At 38.6% G+C, this 14,430-nt stretch overlaps 1 protein-coding gene across 13 annotated transcripts in view; it reads right to left on the bottom strand.

Annotated features, from left to right (window-relative positions):
- The window catches only part of Dcdc1 (doublecortin domain containing 1), a 414,546-nt gene that overhangs the window by 199,942 nt on the left and 200,174 nt on the right, over nucleotides 1–14,430 (bottom strand). For all 13 annotated transcript variants that reach the window (XR_005877304.1, XM_040745964.1, XM_040745975.1 and 10 more), the window contains 2 exons: nucleotides 10,349–10,474; nucleotides 8,054–8,172 (listed from right to left, as the gene is read on the bottom strand). Coding sequence is in view for 12 of the 13 variants with exons in the window: in XM_040745964.1 (XP_040601898.1) it covers nucleotides 8,054–8,172; nucleotides 10,349–10,474 (245 nt within the window). In the remaining variant the exon portion in view is untranslated. The remainder of the gene's footprint in view (nucleotides 1–8,053; nucleotides 8,173–10,348; nucleotides 10,475–14,430) is intronic.

The raw sequence follows: 14,430 nt of genomic DNA, 5'->3' as shown, positions 1-14,430 counted from the left end.
ATTTTTATTTATTTGTTTTTTCATTTTTGGTCTTTTGAGATAAGGTTTCTGTGTGTAGCCCTGGCTGTCTTGTAACTTGCTCTGGCCTGGAACTCAGAGACTGGCCTGCCTCTGCCTCCCAAGTGATGGGATTAAAGGTGTGGGCCACCACCTCCTGAGTAGAGTAACCATTTTTAAAAGCTTATATGCACACACATACATTACATGTGTGTTTTAAGTAAGATTATGAAATAATATATACCTACCTATGGCTGTTTCCAAACATCTCTGTACTGTTTATCTCTTGGTCCTCCTTCTCCCTCGGTATTACCCACCCCACTTCCCCCAATTAGAGCTATAGACAATCAATGGCTGCCGAGAGACGGGAATCAGTTTTCTCCAGGGATGAGTCCCTTGCGAGGTTATCCAACCCCAAGTGGTCAGTACTAACCATGTCTGCATATGAACAACTCTAAATAGACTCTGTAGGTGGTATGTGTATGGATATATGTATGTATGTGTATATGGATATATGCATATATGTCTGTGAATATAGTTATGTATGTGTGTGTAGATGTGTATGTGGATGGATGGATATATGCATGCATGTGTGGGTTGACATATGTATGTATGCATGTATGTGTGTGTGAGTATAGGTATGTATGTGTGTGGATATATGTATGTATGTCTGTGAAGATATATGCTTGTGAGTGTGTATATGTATGTGTATGGATATATTTACGTATGTATGTGGATATATTTATAAACATGTGGATATATGTAAGTACGTGTGTAACAACAATAGTTATAGAAGAGTTCATAAATTTGCAAAGGACACAGAAAGCATAGGAGAAGTTGAAGTGGGGGAGAAGGAAATGGTGTAAATGCAACTCTCATGCATAAATTATTTTTAAAAATAAAACATTTAAATTAAATTTAAAATAGTGGTTGCTGTATTGCTTTTATGCTATGTTGTAATCAATTTTAAATCATGCTTATGAGTCAGAGCTCAGTGAAATTTTATTGCTTATAGGCCATCCTTTCTGTTGCATAAATTATTGTGAACATATTCAACATCAACAAAATTTATAAATTTTCAAAGTACTTTTCCTGTGATCAGTAATTAATATTTCAATGCTAACTACCAAAACCTACACAATTTAAAATTTTGCCTGGAATAAATTGTGGCTTTAGTTTTGAATATACATAGAACTAGCAGTCTTTCATTCATTTGTGCATCTGCTCAAATAGTCTACTCACTAGATAGTAGGGGCAAGAAAGTAGGCAGTCCATGGCCACAGTTCAGGAGAAAGTTTCATAATTTCCTAATTGACAATAAAGAAGATTATTGTCATGCTTCCTGGTCACAAATCCATTTTTTCCAGCCACAAATGACTCTGGTGTCTCCCTGTGCTACCTAGGGCAAATGCAAAATCCAGACAGAGAACAAAGAACAGCAGTTTCTCCTCCATTGTAGTGAAACAGTCGAGCAATCCACATGCTACGAAGTCACATATTTTCTATCTATTACTGGCTTTATGACAGTTACTGGTAAGCTTGAAGCCACAGTCTATAGTTACACAGCTATACTCTTTGGCTGTGTTCAGAGATGTCCTTAATCCAGTGTGTGTTATCCTGTCTTGGTAATGTTGGCCATTAATCACTGCAAATACAGCAAGTCTTAAGTAATTTTCTTTAAAAAGTAGATGCATGCATATAGCTACAACTGAAATAGTAATATCAAAGTAAGAAAACCAATAAAGATGGTATCATATTGGATAGTGTCTTATGAGACTCTGAAGTCCTCTTTATAGATCCTTTAAACCTGCAAGTAGCCTTTTATTCTGACTCAGAAGACCGCAGACCAAAGCACACAACTGACAGTCTTCATTTCAACATCCCCACTAATCCTTTGACTCTATGAGAAAGGGCTGTGAATTCAAAAGCCTTTAAGACCCAGACAGGTACTAGAAATGCATGGGAACAGGCTAAAGCTAGTGGGAGGACACCACTCTAGGAAACGGCAGAGCATACAGCAAGCTGAAGTATCTATGTGTAGTCTGGATGGCTCAGCTCAGGCCTGGCTGGTGTAATGAAAAAAATGTAAGTCTGATGCTACTGATGTTTTCAGGAAAATCTAGAAAGATATTTTTTAATGTGAAAATATCTTTCTCATATATCCTAAAAATGAAGTAGCCTCAGTTTTTAGTGGGAGTCTGAAAAGCATCTTTGGTTCCATTAATCTGTAAGGTGTTCCAAATGCCTTTTGGAATTAAGCATCTTTTCATAACTTTAACGTTGTGTAGGTTGCTTGGTAATGACATTGTTGATTAGCCTTTCATTCACTGGTGGTCAGATACACAGAACAGAAAAAGAAAACAGTAAATGCAGGCCTGCTATTGTGAATACGAATAAGATGACTGACAGCAAATGAGACATAGCTGCACTAATGAGGCATGATATGTTTACAATATTCTTTGTGAGTTGTCAGGCTGCTACTCTAAATGCTAGTTCTATTATTTTTAGCTTACAAAAGGCTACATCTTGATTCCTAGCCTTTGTTGAAATCATATTAGACTACATAGCAGCAGAAGAAAAAAATTCATCTCTTTAAGTGGTTGTCACATGATATTTATTGTTATTCATAATGAAATGTGAATTGTGCGTACCTCAAAATATAAGTCATATGAATACATTAGATGCTTGATCAAAGATGTATTTGAAGGTATATATACCCAGAAGTAATATCTTGGGCCTAATGATATTTAAAAAAATTTAAAACACCTTGGAGTTTTCCAAATGTTCTGTTATTCTGATTCTACCTTGAAATGGATTGTTCCCTTGCCCCTCACCTAACTGCCAAGCTGAATCAACACAACAACAAATGAGATTCCTTTGTGCAGAAGAAACCACCTTCCTCCCAAATCCTCTGCTCTCATCCCACTTTCCCTCCTGCTTGTTCTCCATTCTCTTCTAGATGATAAAATCACCTCTTGTAAATAGACATTTTCAAAGTTAAACTTACGCATTTTACTTCAGTGGCAGGATCCCATATATCTTAGACCAGTGATTCTCAACCTATAGACTGTGACACCTTTAGTTGAACAACCCTTTCACAGGGGTTGTATATCAGATATCCCGCATATCACACGTTTACACTATGGCTCATAACAGTAGCAGAATTACAGTTATGAAACAGCACAGAAATAATTTTATGGGGGGCCACCACAACATGAGGAACTGTGTTACAGGTCACAGCATTAAGAAGGTTGAGAACCACTGGACCAGCCTGATCTCAAACTCACTCTGTTCTGGAGGATGACTCTGAATTTCTGATCCTTGTGCCTCCACCTCCCCAGACTTGCTGCATGTTTTAAACTGACATCTCTCCCTGCTTTCAGGACACTGAGCTTCACCACCACTGTCTCACTATCCTGACCAGAGCAGGTGGGAGATCTGGATAGGCTCAGGTCAGTTCACTGAACAGATGATGCTCTGCTGTCAACACTCACTGTGGCCAAGGAGAACCCTGGGCATTGTAAGCAAGACCAGAAAACAGGACTCTCCCAAATACCTGCTGTTTGAACTGTGGGTGCCAGTCAGATGTCTCTCTCGTCTCCCCCCCTCTCTGTGTGTATCTATGTCTCTGTCCTCTCTCTCTCTTCTTTTCCCTTTCTTTCTTCCACTCTCTCCAATATAACAATAACTCAGTTATCTCTACTCATTTTCAATTGTTGTTGATTTTTTGTTTGTATTTTAGTCTTTTCAAGAAGCTTCATTTGGATCCTCAAGAGGTTTTATTTATTCCATTTATAATATAGAATATGTCAGTTGTACAATTGGCAGGCATATATTTACAGAATAAAACATGAAACTTTGAAATATGTGTATACTTTGAAAGCACCATCTCAGTCATAATAACAAACATTTCTGTATCTCTCAACCCCCTCTACAGAAATCACTCTTAAACCTTTTTGATGCATCTTTGAAAATTTTTATTAGTGTTATTTTTATTATTTTTTTCTCACGCACTGTGTGCATGTAGTGCCCACACAGGATGGAAGAGAGCATCAGATCCTCTAGAACTGAAGTTATAGACAATTGGGCCACATGGCTGCTGGGAATTGAATTCAGGTCTTCTCTTCAGCCCCTGGGAGCCTTTTAAAATCCTGCTCTCTGGCCTCCCCACTTTCTTATCTCTAGTCAGCTGGTGACCTGTATTCTACCATTTTAGATTCTTGAGTATTTATCTAAATTGCATGTGAATGAAGTCAAGTGGTATGGACTTTTTTTTACTTTAATTTCTGTTAGCAAAATTCCTTTGAGATTCTACTCCTAGTGTTGCATTACCAACAACTGATTCCCTTTTCTTGACCAACATCATTGTTTGGAAACAATAATTTGTCTATTTTCCCTGTGTAGATGGACCTTTAGGTTATTTCTAGCTTTGCCATATTTTGGAGTAAAACTGTTTTGAACATCCACATACAAGCCTTTGTAGGGACACATACTTTCATTTTCTTTGTATTTTGTAAAAGTTTAAACTAGCTCTCAATTTGGACAAACTGTTTTCCATTTCTATCAGCTAAGAATAATGAGAGTTTCTACTTGTTAATATTCTAACTCGGTCTTCTAAATATCAGACTTACTACTAAAGTCACAATAGCACTTCATTGTAGGCCAGTCTTTGTGCTTTATTTTCATTAAGTTCAAAATACTTGCTAATTTACATTTAATACCTAATTTACATTTAATACCTAATTTAGAAATGCATTACTTCATGTCTAAGTATTCGGAGGTATCACAGAAAACTTTCCCCTTTTGAGTTCTTTTTTCTTCTTTCAATATATGCTGGGTATTGAATCTATACACTCTACCACTGAGCAAATTGGTGGCCCTTCTGCTACTGATTTCCAATTTAACTCTACATGGTCAAAGTTATATTTTATCTTTTTGAAGTCTATTGGAGTTGTTGAGATTTGTTATATTGGTAGAATGTAGACTATCCTGATTATGATGTAGTTCCCTTAAAAAGGAATATCTTTAGGAAACACTACTCACTTTGGGTGCAGACATAGAGAAATCAATATCCTCTAAGCAGAAAACTCTCTCCCTTCTGGATAATTTTCATACTGCTGAAACGTGTTGTGCAGGCAACTGGGAGAGAAAAGATAGCAATGGTCTTACCTAATGCTGGAGTTTAAATGCTACAAATGTGACCTACCAGGAAAGATGTATGCACTGGTGTACTAGTGGCAAGACTGTATGGGTCACCAACCACTCTTGATTGAATGCAAGGTCTGCTCCATTAGAGGGAATTCGTGCCTTGTGTTGTAAACATGATCAAAATCCTTGGCTAGTAAAGTCATTGGACCAAAGGAAAAATCCTTTAATGTTGCTTTGGTAAGAAATCATGTTGTCAAACTGCTTTCCGAATATCTGTGGTTTTGCCCATATTTCTGTCTAGTTCTTAACCGTGGGGAGGGATGCCTCTTCTTGTAATGGGTAGTGGTTAATGTAGAGAGATTCATGAATGGTCAAAGTGCTAAGAATAAGCAGCTGTGTATATTCAGGCACAGATGGGACATCTACATAAACATCTGCCTACTAGTGGTCACGGAATATGGTAAAAGAGTTGACAGAAAGAATTTAAAGACAGAGGACAGGGAAGAGCACTGTGAAAGGATGTCCTCTGGATATAACATGACTGTTATACACATGAACTCACAGCATCCGTGGTTACCTACATAAGATCTGCACAAGACCAAGCTGGTTACAAATCCTAGCATGGAGACCCTACCCCTACTTGAAGAGATGGTAACTACATAAGAGTCACTTTTCTTTGAAAGGTATCCACTGGCAGGTTGCTTATGTCCTAATTAACCCACAGTCATGTATATACAGACAACACTGACTGGGCTAAGTAGGTTATTAGAAATTAGGACAAGCTAAAAGGGAAACATATTGGAGAAGAGGTCCAGGAAGAATTCGAGGGAAGGATTGGGGGAAAGGTATGACTCAGATGCATTGTATACAACTATGAATTTTCAAAGAATAAAAAAAAGAATATCTTCAAGAAGCCATGGAGATGGCTCAGTCAGTAAAGTGATTCCAATGCAACCATGAGGATTCAAGCTTGATCACTAGAACCCACATAAAAAGTCAGGCATCATGATGTGCATTTGTACTCCCAGCACTGGGGGCACAGAGACAGCATTTAAATAGGTAAATCAATCCTAGATATGGTATAACTGTAAAGGCTAAGTGAGAAAAGTAACTTGCCTAATAAGACACAATTACAGAAATTTCATGATAAAAACATATTTTAAAAAAACATTTATGTCTCTTTTTCCTGCATGCCCTTTCCCTCCTTAACGTCTAAGGTGTTCTGTTACTACTCTAGACACTCGCTGCCAATGGTTTGCTTCGACTTTCTCCTATTGCACAGTGTAGGGTCATGAATAAGAGTCTGTTTTTGGGTTAGAGACTGACTGCTGGAGTCTGTTTTCTGTACAGCCACCTAATAATTATGACCCTGAACAAGTGATTGGTTTCTCAACTTCAGTACAGATAATCATGATAATTACTTTACCCAACTGACATGAGGTTTAAATGTAACAATGCAACTTTGAGAAATTAGAATTTTATCCAGTGCAGAAGTGCAGAGTTGCTATGAGAGTGAGCTGTACATCCAGGGTTTACACCTAGAAACTTGACTCTATATACTGTGCTTTTAATCCCTGTGTGGTACTTTATGCCTGCTAGACAGACTGCTTTTCATGTTATGTTTTCCTTTCTGCAACCACAGCTGGGCCAGCCCCCCTGATGCCTAAGTATCATGATTCTGGCTTCATTTCTATACACATCCTTATTGAGTCAAACTAAATCATGGCTCTCTATGTACTAAAAAATTACAAGGCTTGTTCTTATCGATATTAAGTTAAATCAAATGTGATGAGTGCTGTGAAAACAGTACATACTTTTCATCCCAGTACTCAGGAGGCACAGGCAGGAAGAGCTCTGTGAGTCTGAGGGCAACCTGGTCTACATAGTGAGTTCCAGGACAGCCAGGGCTGAATGATAGAGAGTTCTTGTCTTAAAAGAAAGAAAGGAAGAAAGGAGGGAGGAAAGGAGGGAGGGAGGGAGGGAAAAAAGGAAGTGAGGGAGGGAGGGAAGAAGGAAGTGAGGGATGGAGGGAAGAAGGAAGGGAGGGAGGGAGGTAAGAAGGAAGTGAGGGAGGGAGGGAGGGAAGAAGGAAGTGAGGGAGAGAGGGAGGGAGAAATGAAGGAACAAAGGAAGGAAAGGTCTTAGAAACAATACTTCTAGGTGATTAGATGTAAATCAACTTTCTTTCTCTGTGGGTTTTTATCATTTTTTATTTTAATTTTAAATAGCTTGTTTTACATGTCAATCCCAGTTCCCTCTCCCTCCTCTCCTCCCGCACTCCCCTTCCCCCTCCCTCCCACCCTATCTAAAAAAATTAAACTTGTATTCTTAAAAACGTTCCAACTGAGTCAGGAGGTGGTGGCACACACCTTTAATCCCAATACTCGGGAGGCAGAGGCAGGCTTATCTCTGTGAGTTTGAGGCCAGTGTACTCTACAAAGCTACACAGAGAAGCCCTGTCTAAAAAAACCCAACCATATCTTCTGTAGAGGCTACTTCTGGCCCGTTCCAAGTTAGTCATTGTTTCATCTCCATAATTTTACTTTTACAGTGTTCCACGTTCAAAAAAAATGTTGAAGATGTTAAAAGCACACATGCTAATTTAAGTGTTCTGGTTTGCAATAAAAACTGGACATAAAACAATGAATCCTGGAGCTGATAGAATAAAGCTCACAGAGTTTGTTGACTGCAGAGATACATTTGAAGTCAACATTTCTCTTTTTAGCATACTCCAAAACTAAGTAACATAAATATTCAAGAAGATTCTTCTAGATTAAAATAGCAATGTTAAAATAAATATAAATGCCTCATTCTTGTTCTATCCAAGCCACAAAGCATCTCAACATGCCTGTTCAGAATCTGCAAAGTCAATGTTTGTTGTTTGAGCCAGATCACTCATAAGCATTACCTTTTCTGTAGCAGTAATTTATATCCTTCTAGTGATGCTCCCTGGGTGGTCTCAACTCTGACTGGATGACCAATAGCCAGGCAGCCTTGAGTTATCGCTCTGTTCAAGATCATCCCAGTCTTCCAATGAAAGGGAAGGGAGAAAAAGGTCTAAATACGTTAACAGAACCAGAAAATTCAACAATGTGTCACAAGTAGTGAGGTCATTATGCCTGGATAAACCTGGATATTAACAGTGGCTCAAAGTGAAATACTACCCACAACTTAGCAGTCAGTGAGCCCTGCTCAGAAGCAGCAAGCCTCTGTCCTACAAGGGTGGCATTTTACAGTTGAGCGCAAAATAAAACAGACCTTGATATGTTCATTTGTCCTTTTCTGTGCATATTTCACAGTGTAGTGGCTTGGGGTCCATCACGTGTCACTTGCTAGAGTTATAACTACAGAGCTTACTTGAAATCTGCATGCACAGACGAACATGTGCAGTGAACTGAGAGGATTGAAACAAATCCTCAACCTTCATATCAATTTAAAGTTTTACTCTGGGTCTTAATAGCACGGGTTAAAACTGTACAGTGGTGGTGGTCCATGACCTCTTTGTCTTAAATGTGAGCATTCTCTGTCGAGGAAATTAATTGAGAATATTGTGTAAGTGGCTATTCAATAATAATTTTCCTACTTAGTGAATTAGCTCATTTTAAATGAGTCACAATCACAGAGAGATTTATATATACCCACTGGGGAATTATGGCATGCAAAATTCTGTATGATATTATAGAAGGTATTTATTGTTAAAGGGGGAAAGGGAAACTTACTGTGCACATTGGTTATTTTTCTTCCCGTTACAGTATATAACTTTTGCTTTTCAGGTTTTTGTTGTGTAAAAGGGAGCTACATGGTTACCTGGGAAACATATCTGTAAATAGTTTGTATGGTGATAAGTACTTGCAATCCTTGCATGTGTAAATATGTTTGTGTGTACAGAAAAGGGAAGGGCTTACAAAGAGGAAGAAAGACATTGCTGAGCATTCTTTATATCAGATGTTATGCCTCAACACCAGATATCATTCTAATTTTTACTGTGCTGTAACTTTGCAAGGAAAGCATGACTAGCTCCATTTTATAGTTAAAGGAACTATGTCTCATGGTACCCAAATAACTTTCTCTGGACCATGCAAGGAACTCCAGGAAAGATGCACTCTTTGAGAGAGCATTTCAATTACTTTAAGGAATGTAAGAAAGGACAAGTTGCATAGTATAGTGAGATTCTAGAAATAAATACCATGATATTACAGAAGATGAGATTTAGAAAAGGGCCTTCCATAGCATCTAATCCATTTCATTTAGGTTGAGAAATTCTAACTCTACATGCCAGGTGTGATTAGATGGCAATCATCCAAGTATTCAGTAGTAGCACTAAGAGTAAGACACTCTTAGCATATTCGCAGACCAATCAGAAATAAGCATGGTCTTGTAATACAGGAAAAAAGCTAAATTTATAAAGTCAGACAGACCAACAATCCTTCCCTTGTTACTAATCTCGCTTTTTTTTTTTTTTTTTGGTTTTTATGAGACAGGGTTTCTCTGTATTGTTTTGGAGACTATTGGTCCAGCCCGGCCTCGAACTCACAGAGATCCGCCTACCTCTGCCTCCTAAGTGCTGGGATTAAAGGCGTGTGCCACCACTGCCCGGCTAGTCTCACTTTCTTATACTGTGTAAATGCTATGGTTTGGATATGAAATGTCCCTCAAAGGGCTCCTGTGAAAGACCTGGTCCCCACTTGTGAATCCAAGCACTGAAGGGCGAATGGATCAAAAGATTCTGATCTAATCCATTGGTGGATCAATAGTTTAATTAAGATTTCCTACACAGATGTATAAACTGTTCACATTTTATACTGAAAATCTTCTTTTAAAACTGTCCTTGATAAGACAGTATGAAAAGTCAGAATATGGTGTTAATCTATTAGGCTGATAAAGATCAATACTGAAGACTAACACACCTGTCACAAAAAAATGATCAGTCTGTGGGGTCCATACAAGCTCTGTGTTTGGTTTAAGGATACTCTGAGATGTGAACTAATAAGAATGTCTAAAAGTATACTGAATGCCTGTTGGCAATCTACATAAATCTTTTGCATTAGACAATACAAAGAACAGAATGGATGTTCTTAATAGTCCACAGTTTAATATGCTTCCACATGTATGCTTATATGCAAGAGGGACCAGGTTCTGGAGCAGCACAACATGGCAGCAAAGGAGGAGCAATCATTTGGCTAGAGCAGATGCTCCTATGTACCTTGGTGATCAGCCACATGCTGGCTTCAGGCCAGGACACCATCTGATTCCTGCTGTTCACTTCCTTCCTTGAGAAACTGTGCTTTCTGATGGAAACAGAGGCATAAAGAACAATATTGGGATCCACCTGCATCACAAGGAGAAGGACACCCTTTTAATTCATGATTTAAAAAATGAACATTCTTCAACATACTTACTCAAAATGAATGAATCATGTCAGAACACCGGGTTTTCTGCCTGAGAGGCTGTCTTCAAAAACTAGTACTAGGTCAGTACTAATGTGCAAAGATCCTGTCTGTGTAGCACGGGATATTCTAAAATACTTTTTATGCCTTAAAAACATATAGCAAAGGTTCTCTCTCTCATCAGAGAGAGGGAGAAAGGAAATGTTTTTTTTCATATTAAACACTATGCAAACAAATTGTGTTAGAGGCATCTAACATAATAGGCTTATTTTTGTTATAAAAATAAAAATGAGTTGTCTTGCAAGAGTAGCATGCTACAGCTCTTAAAGAGTGGAATGGATCTGATATGGATAATAAAGAGCAAAACATTATCAAAATAAGGCAGTTTTAGTCTGTGTATCTTAGAATTTCTCAGTAGAGTTAAAAGGTAAATTTGACCAAACTGTGGAACACATCGGGTGAAGGCTACCGTTAGGTAACCCCAGGGGGATGGTCAGCACTTTCACCAGGGTCTGGATCCAGCATGTTTTAGTGAGGTTGATATGCCATAGGGTGACATCATGTATTGTAGAATGGAGACATTACAGGCAGGAGAATGATTGAGTGTCTACATACTCCCCTGAGAATAAAACATACAACCGAGACACCTGAGCTTGAAGAGTCACTAGAGAAGGAGTGGGCACTGATGGGGGAAACATGCCATGCATACATCCTAGGGTCATTATCAGATCCCCCAGCCTGTGTTGTTTATCACATTAAATATGTAGAAGGCACGTGCACCTTCAAGTATGACTCGCTTACACTTGATTATTAAACTCCTATTCACTCATGTCACCTATAGGAACTCTGTTACTTTACACTTACTAAAATTTACTTCCTAAGTTATAGGAACATTTTCCTCAAGTAATCACAGCTTTTATATAGCAACATGTATAAGATCATAGAGCTATGTTAACATTTACTTTTATTATGATAAATGATGCTGCTTTAATAACCCTTTAATTTACTTTCAGATGCTAAAAGGTCTTCTTTATAAGTTTAATAATACTATATATTTACTGAGTGGCAGATGATTTTTTAAACATATAAATTAAGTAATAATTCATAAGGCAATATTTTAAAATATGTTCAAGCAAACACAGAAGGATATGCTATGATAATTATTCTGTAAGAAAAGAAAGATCTCTCTCAAGAGGGGAAATGTCATAGGACTCCTTTGTGTGAATAAAAGTTTTTAACTGCATTTTGTGGCTGCTTCTCAGTACATAAGGACATTGGCCTTAACAGTGCATTGACTGGGTATCTCCCTAGATAATCAGGAGTGGCTAGATTCTAGAAAGGAATCCCCACAGGCTTTGAACAATGATAAACTATATTCTACTAAGCCATAACCACAGGATTCCTACTCAACCTCTTCACTCCAAGTTGCCATCATCCTCTAAACTCCCCTCTGTATCTGGGCAGGAGATTGTTTTGACTGGAATTAGACAGAAGACCCATGCTGCCAACTGCTTCTTTGTACAGCACCTGCTGCCAGCGCCTAAATTCTTGTTATCTCCACAACATGGTTTAATCTTTTAACAGTTGGCTTATTGGTGAAGAGCAAGGGGGTCCTTTGTTTCTGCCTTGGGCTGGCACCCAGTATTAACACCATGCTGTTCTTCAAGAGATATTTTGCTGGACAGTTCCCAAGTGATTCTGCACAGGGCAGACACAGTCAGACCCACACCAGTGCAGCTTCATTTATGTTATTTAAAGAAAGGAGAAGGAGGGAATCCTGCCAACTCTTAACAGACAGCCGCCCCTAAAATAATCTTCTCCTGTGACTACATCTTCTTCCTCTGTTGTTCTCTTCTTGCTCCTCTTTTTGTTCTTTCATTTGAAATTATTTCAGGAAATCAATTTTCTTTGTTTTCACTTATGCCCAGAGAGACAAGCTCATCAGGAAGCACAGGAAAAAACAAACAAACAAACAAAAAAACATTGTAGAACAAAGTCCGTGAAAATGATTCCTCAGAGTCTGATTATGAAGACAATGAAACCATCTACATACATAAAGTGATAAATAATAACACAAGTTGTGTGAGCTAATGATGAACCCAGGGGATATTGATGGCATGATTTCCCCCATCAATGCCCTCCAGCAAATCTTCATAATGAGTTCAAAGTGTATGCAAAATTTTGATCTCTTTTGTAAAATCTATTTTTATCTCATTAGGGCTTATGTGTGTGTCTTTGTGTGCACATGCACATGCTTGCATGATGTGTAAGTAAGTGATCACACATGCTGTGGCACACAGAGGACACAGAGAACAACTTTGTGGAACTGGTTCTCTCCTTCTACATTTGTGAGTGTTCTGGGGATCCTGCTCTATCATCAGGCTCACGTGGCAAATGCTTTTAACCAGTGAGCCATCTCAATGGCCCAACTTGACTTCTTTAGTCTTATTAATAGCTTATCTCTAGAGCAAATAGCTTATAAGTGGCAAGAGAGGGAGATAAAAACTGTGAAAATTAGGATCAAGGGAAGAATTATTTCTAACAATTTACAATGTAGTATGCCATATACGGGTGTGTGTATGTGTGTTTGTGTGTGTGTGGGTGTGCAACTGCACACATGTAGACAAAAGTATTTTGCTGAGTCTGATTATCTAAGTACATACATATCCTCTTTGGTACTGAAAAGCCTTCTAAAGTACTGTCATAAATTGAGAAAAGAATTATGGTTTATTTAATTGGATGTCTATATTCATGGTCAACCATAAAGGGTTATTATAATCTCCCTTATCTGACTATACTATGATGATGTAGACATAACTAGCCAATTTTTCCAAAAATTATTAGTAATGATGGTGTGCTTTCAATACCCACTCACCTTCTCCTGTAGATTCACCAAGAAATAGATTGCAAGGACAGAAAGAAGAAACCCACAGATCCCAACCTTCAATTTGAAGTAAGTATTTACGGCCTAGAAAATTGTCTAAAATTTCACTTTGATGTACTTTAGTGCTAAGTTAAACAGTTTTATAAGTAAATTACTATAATAAATGTTATAAAATATCTTTCCTTCCATCAGCTATTCCCCTTCAGGCATTCCTACCAAGAATTAAAAAGGTCCAAGAGTAAAAAAATATCAGCAAAGACATAACTATACAACAAAGTAGGGATGGAAACTTAAGAGTTAGGTATACAATCCTGAAGTGGCTTCCAATTATCAGTCTGTCGTAGTTAGGGTTTACTATTGCTGGGAAGAGACACCATGGCCACAGCAATTCTTTTTTTATTTTTTTTATTTAAATTAGAAACAAGCTTGATTCACATGTCAATCCCAGCTCCTTTTCCCTCCCCTCTTCCCCCGCCCTCTACCAGGCTCCCCAGCCCCCCACCCAATACCCTCTCTGTTCCCTAGGAAGTGAGGCCCTCCATGGGAGATCTCCAGAGTCTGTCATTTCATTCAGGGCAGGGGCTAGGCCCTCCCCCAAGAGTTCAGGCTGAGAGAGCATCCCTCAATGTGGGATGGGCACCCAAAGTCCATTTGTATGCCAGGGATAAATACTGATCTACTACCCAAGGCCTCTTAGATTGCCTAGGCCTCTTCACTGACACCCACATTCAGGGGGTCTGTATCAGTTCCATGCTGGCCTCCCAGCCATCAGTCTGGGGTCCAGACCACAGCAATTCTTATAAACCATTTAAGTGAGGATCCTTTGCTTACAATTTCAGAGGTTCATTCTATTATCATCATGGCAGGGAGTATAGTGGCATGCAGGTAGCCAGGGTGCTAGAGAAATAGTTAAGTGTCCTACATCTTGCAGGCAACAGGAAGTTTACTGACTGACTGGGCAGTATCCTGAGTATATGAAACCTCAAAGCCCACCCCTACAGTGACACACTTACT

This window comes from Mesocricetus auratus, unplaced genomic scaffold, assembly GCF_017639785.1.
Source record: "Mesocricetus auratus isolate SY011 unplaced genomic scaffold, BCM_Maur_2.0 Super-Scaffold_100004, whole genome shotgun sequence".
NCBI lineage: Eukaryota > Metazoa > Chordata > Mammalia > Rodentia > Cricetidae > Mesocricetus > Mesocricetus auratus.
This window is presented reverse-complemented; position numbering and strand designations above follow the sequence as displayed.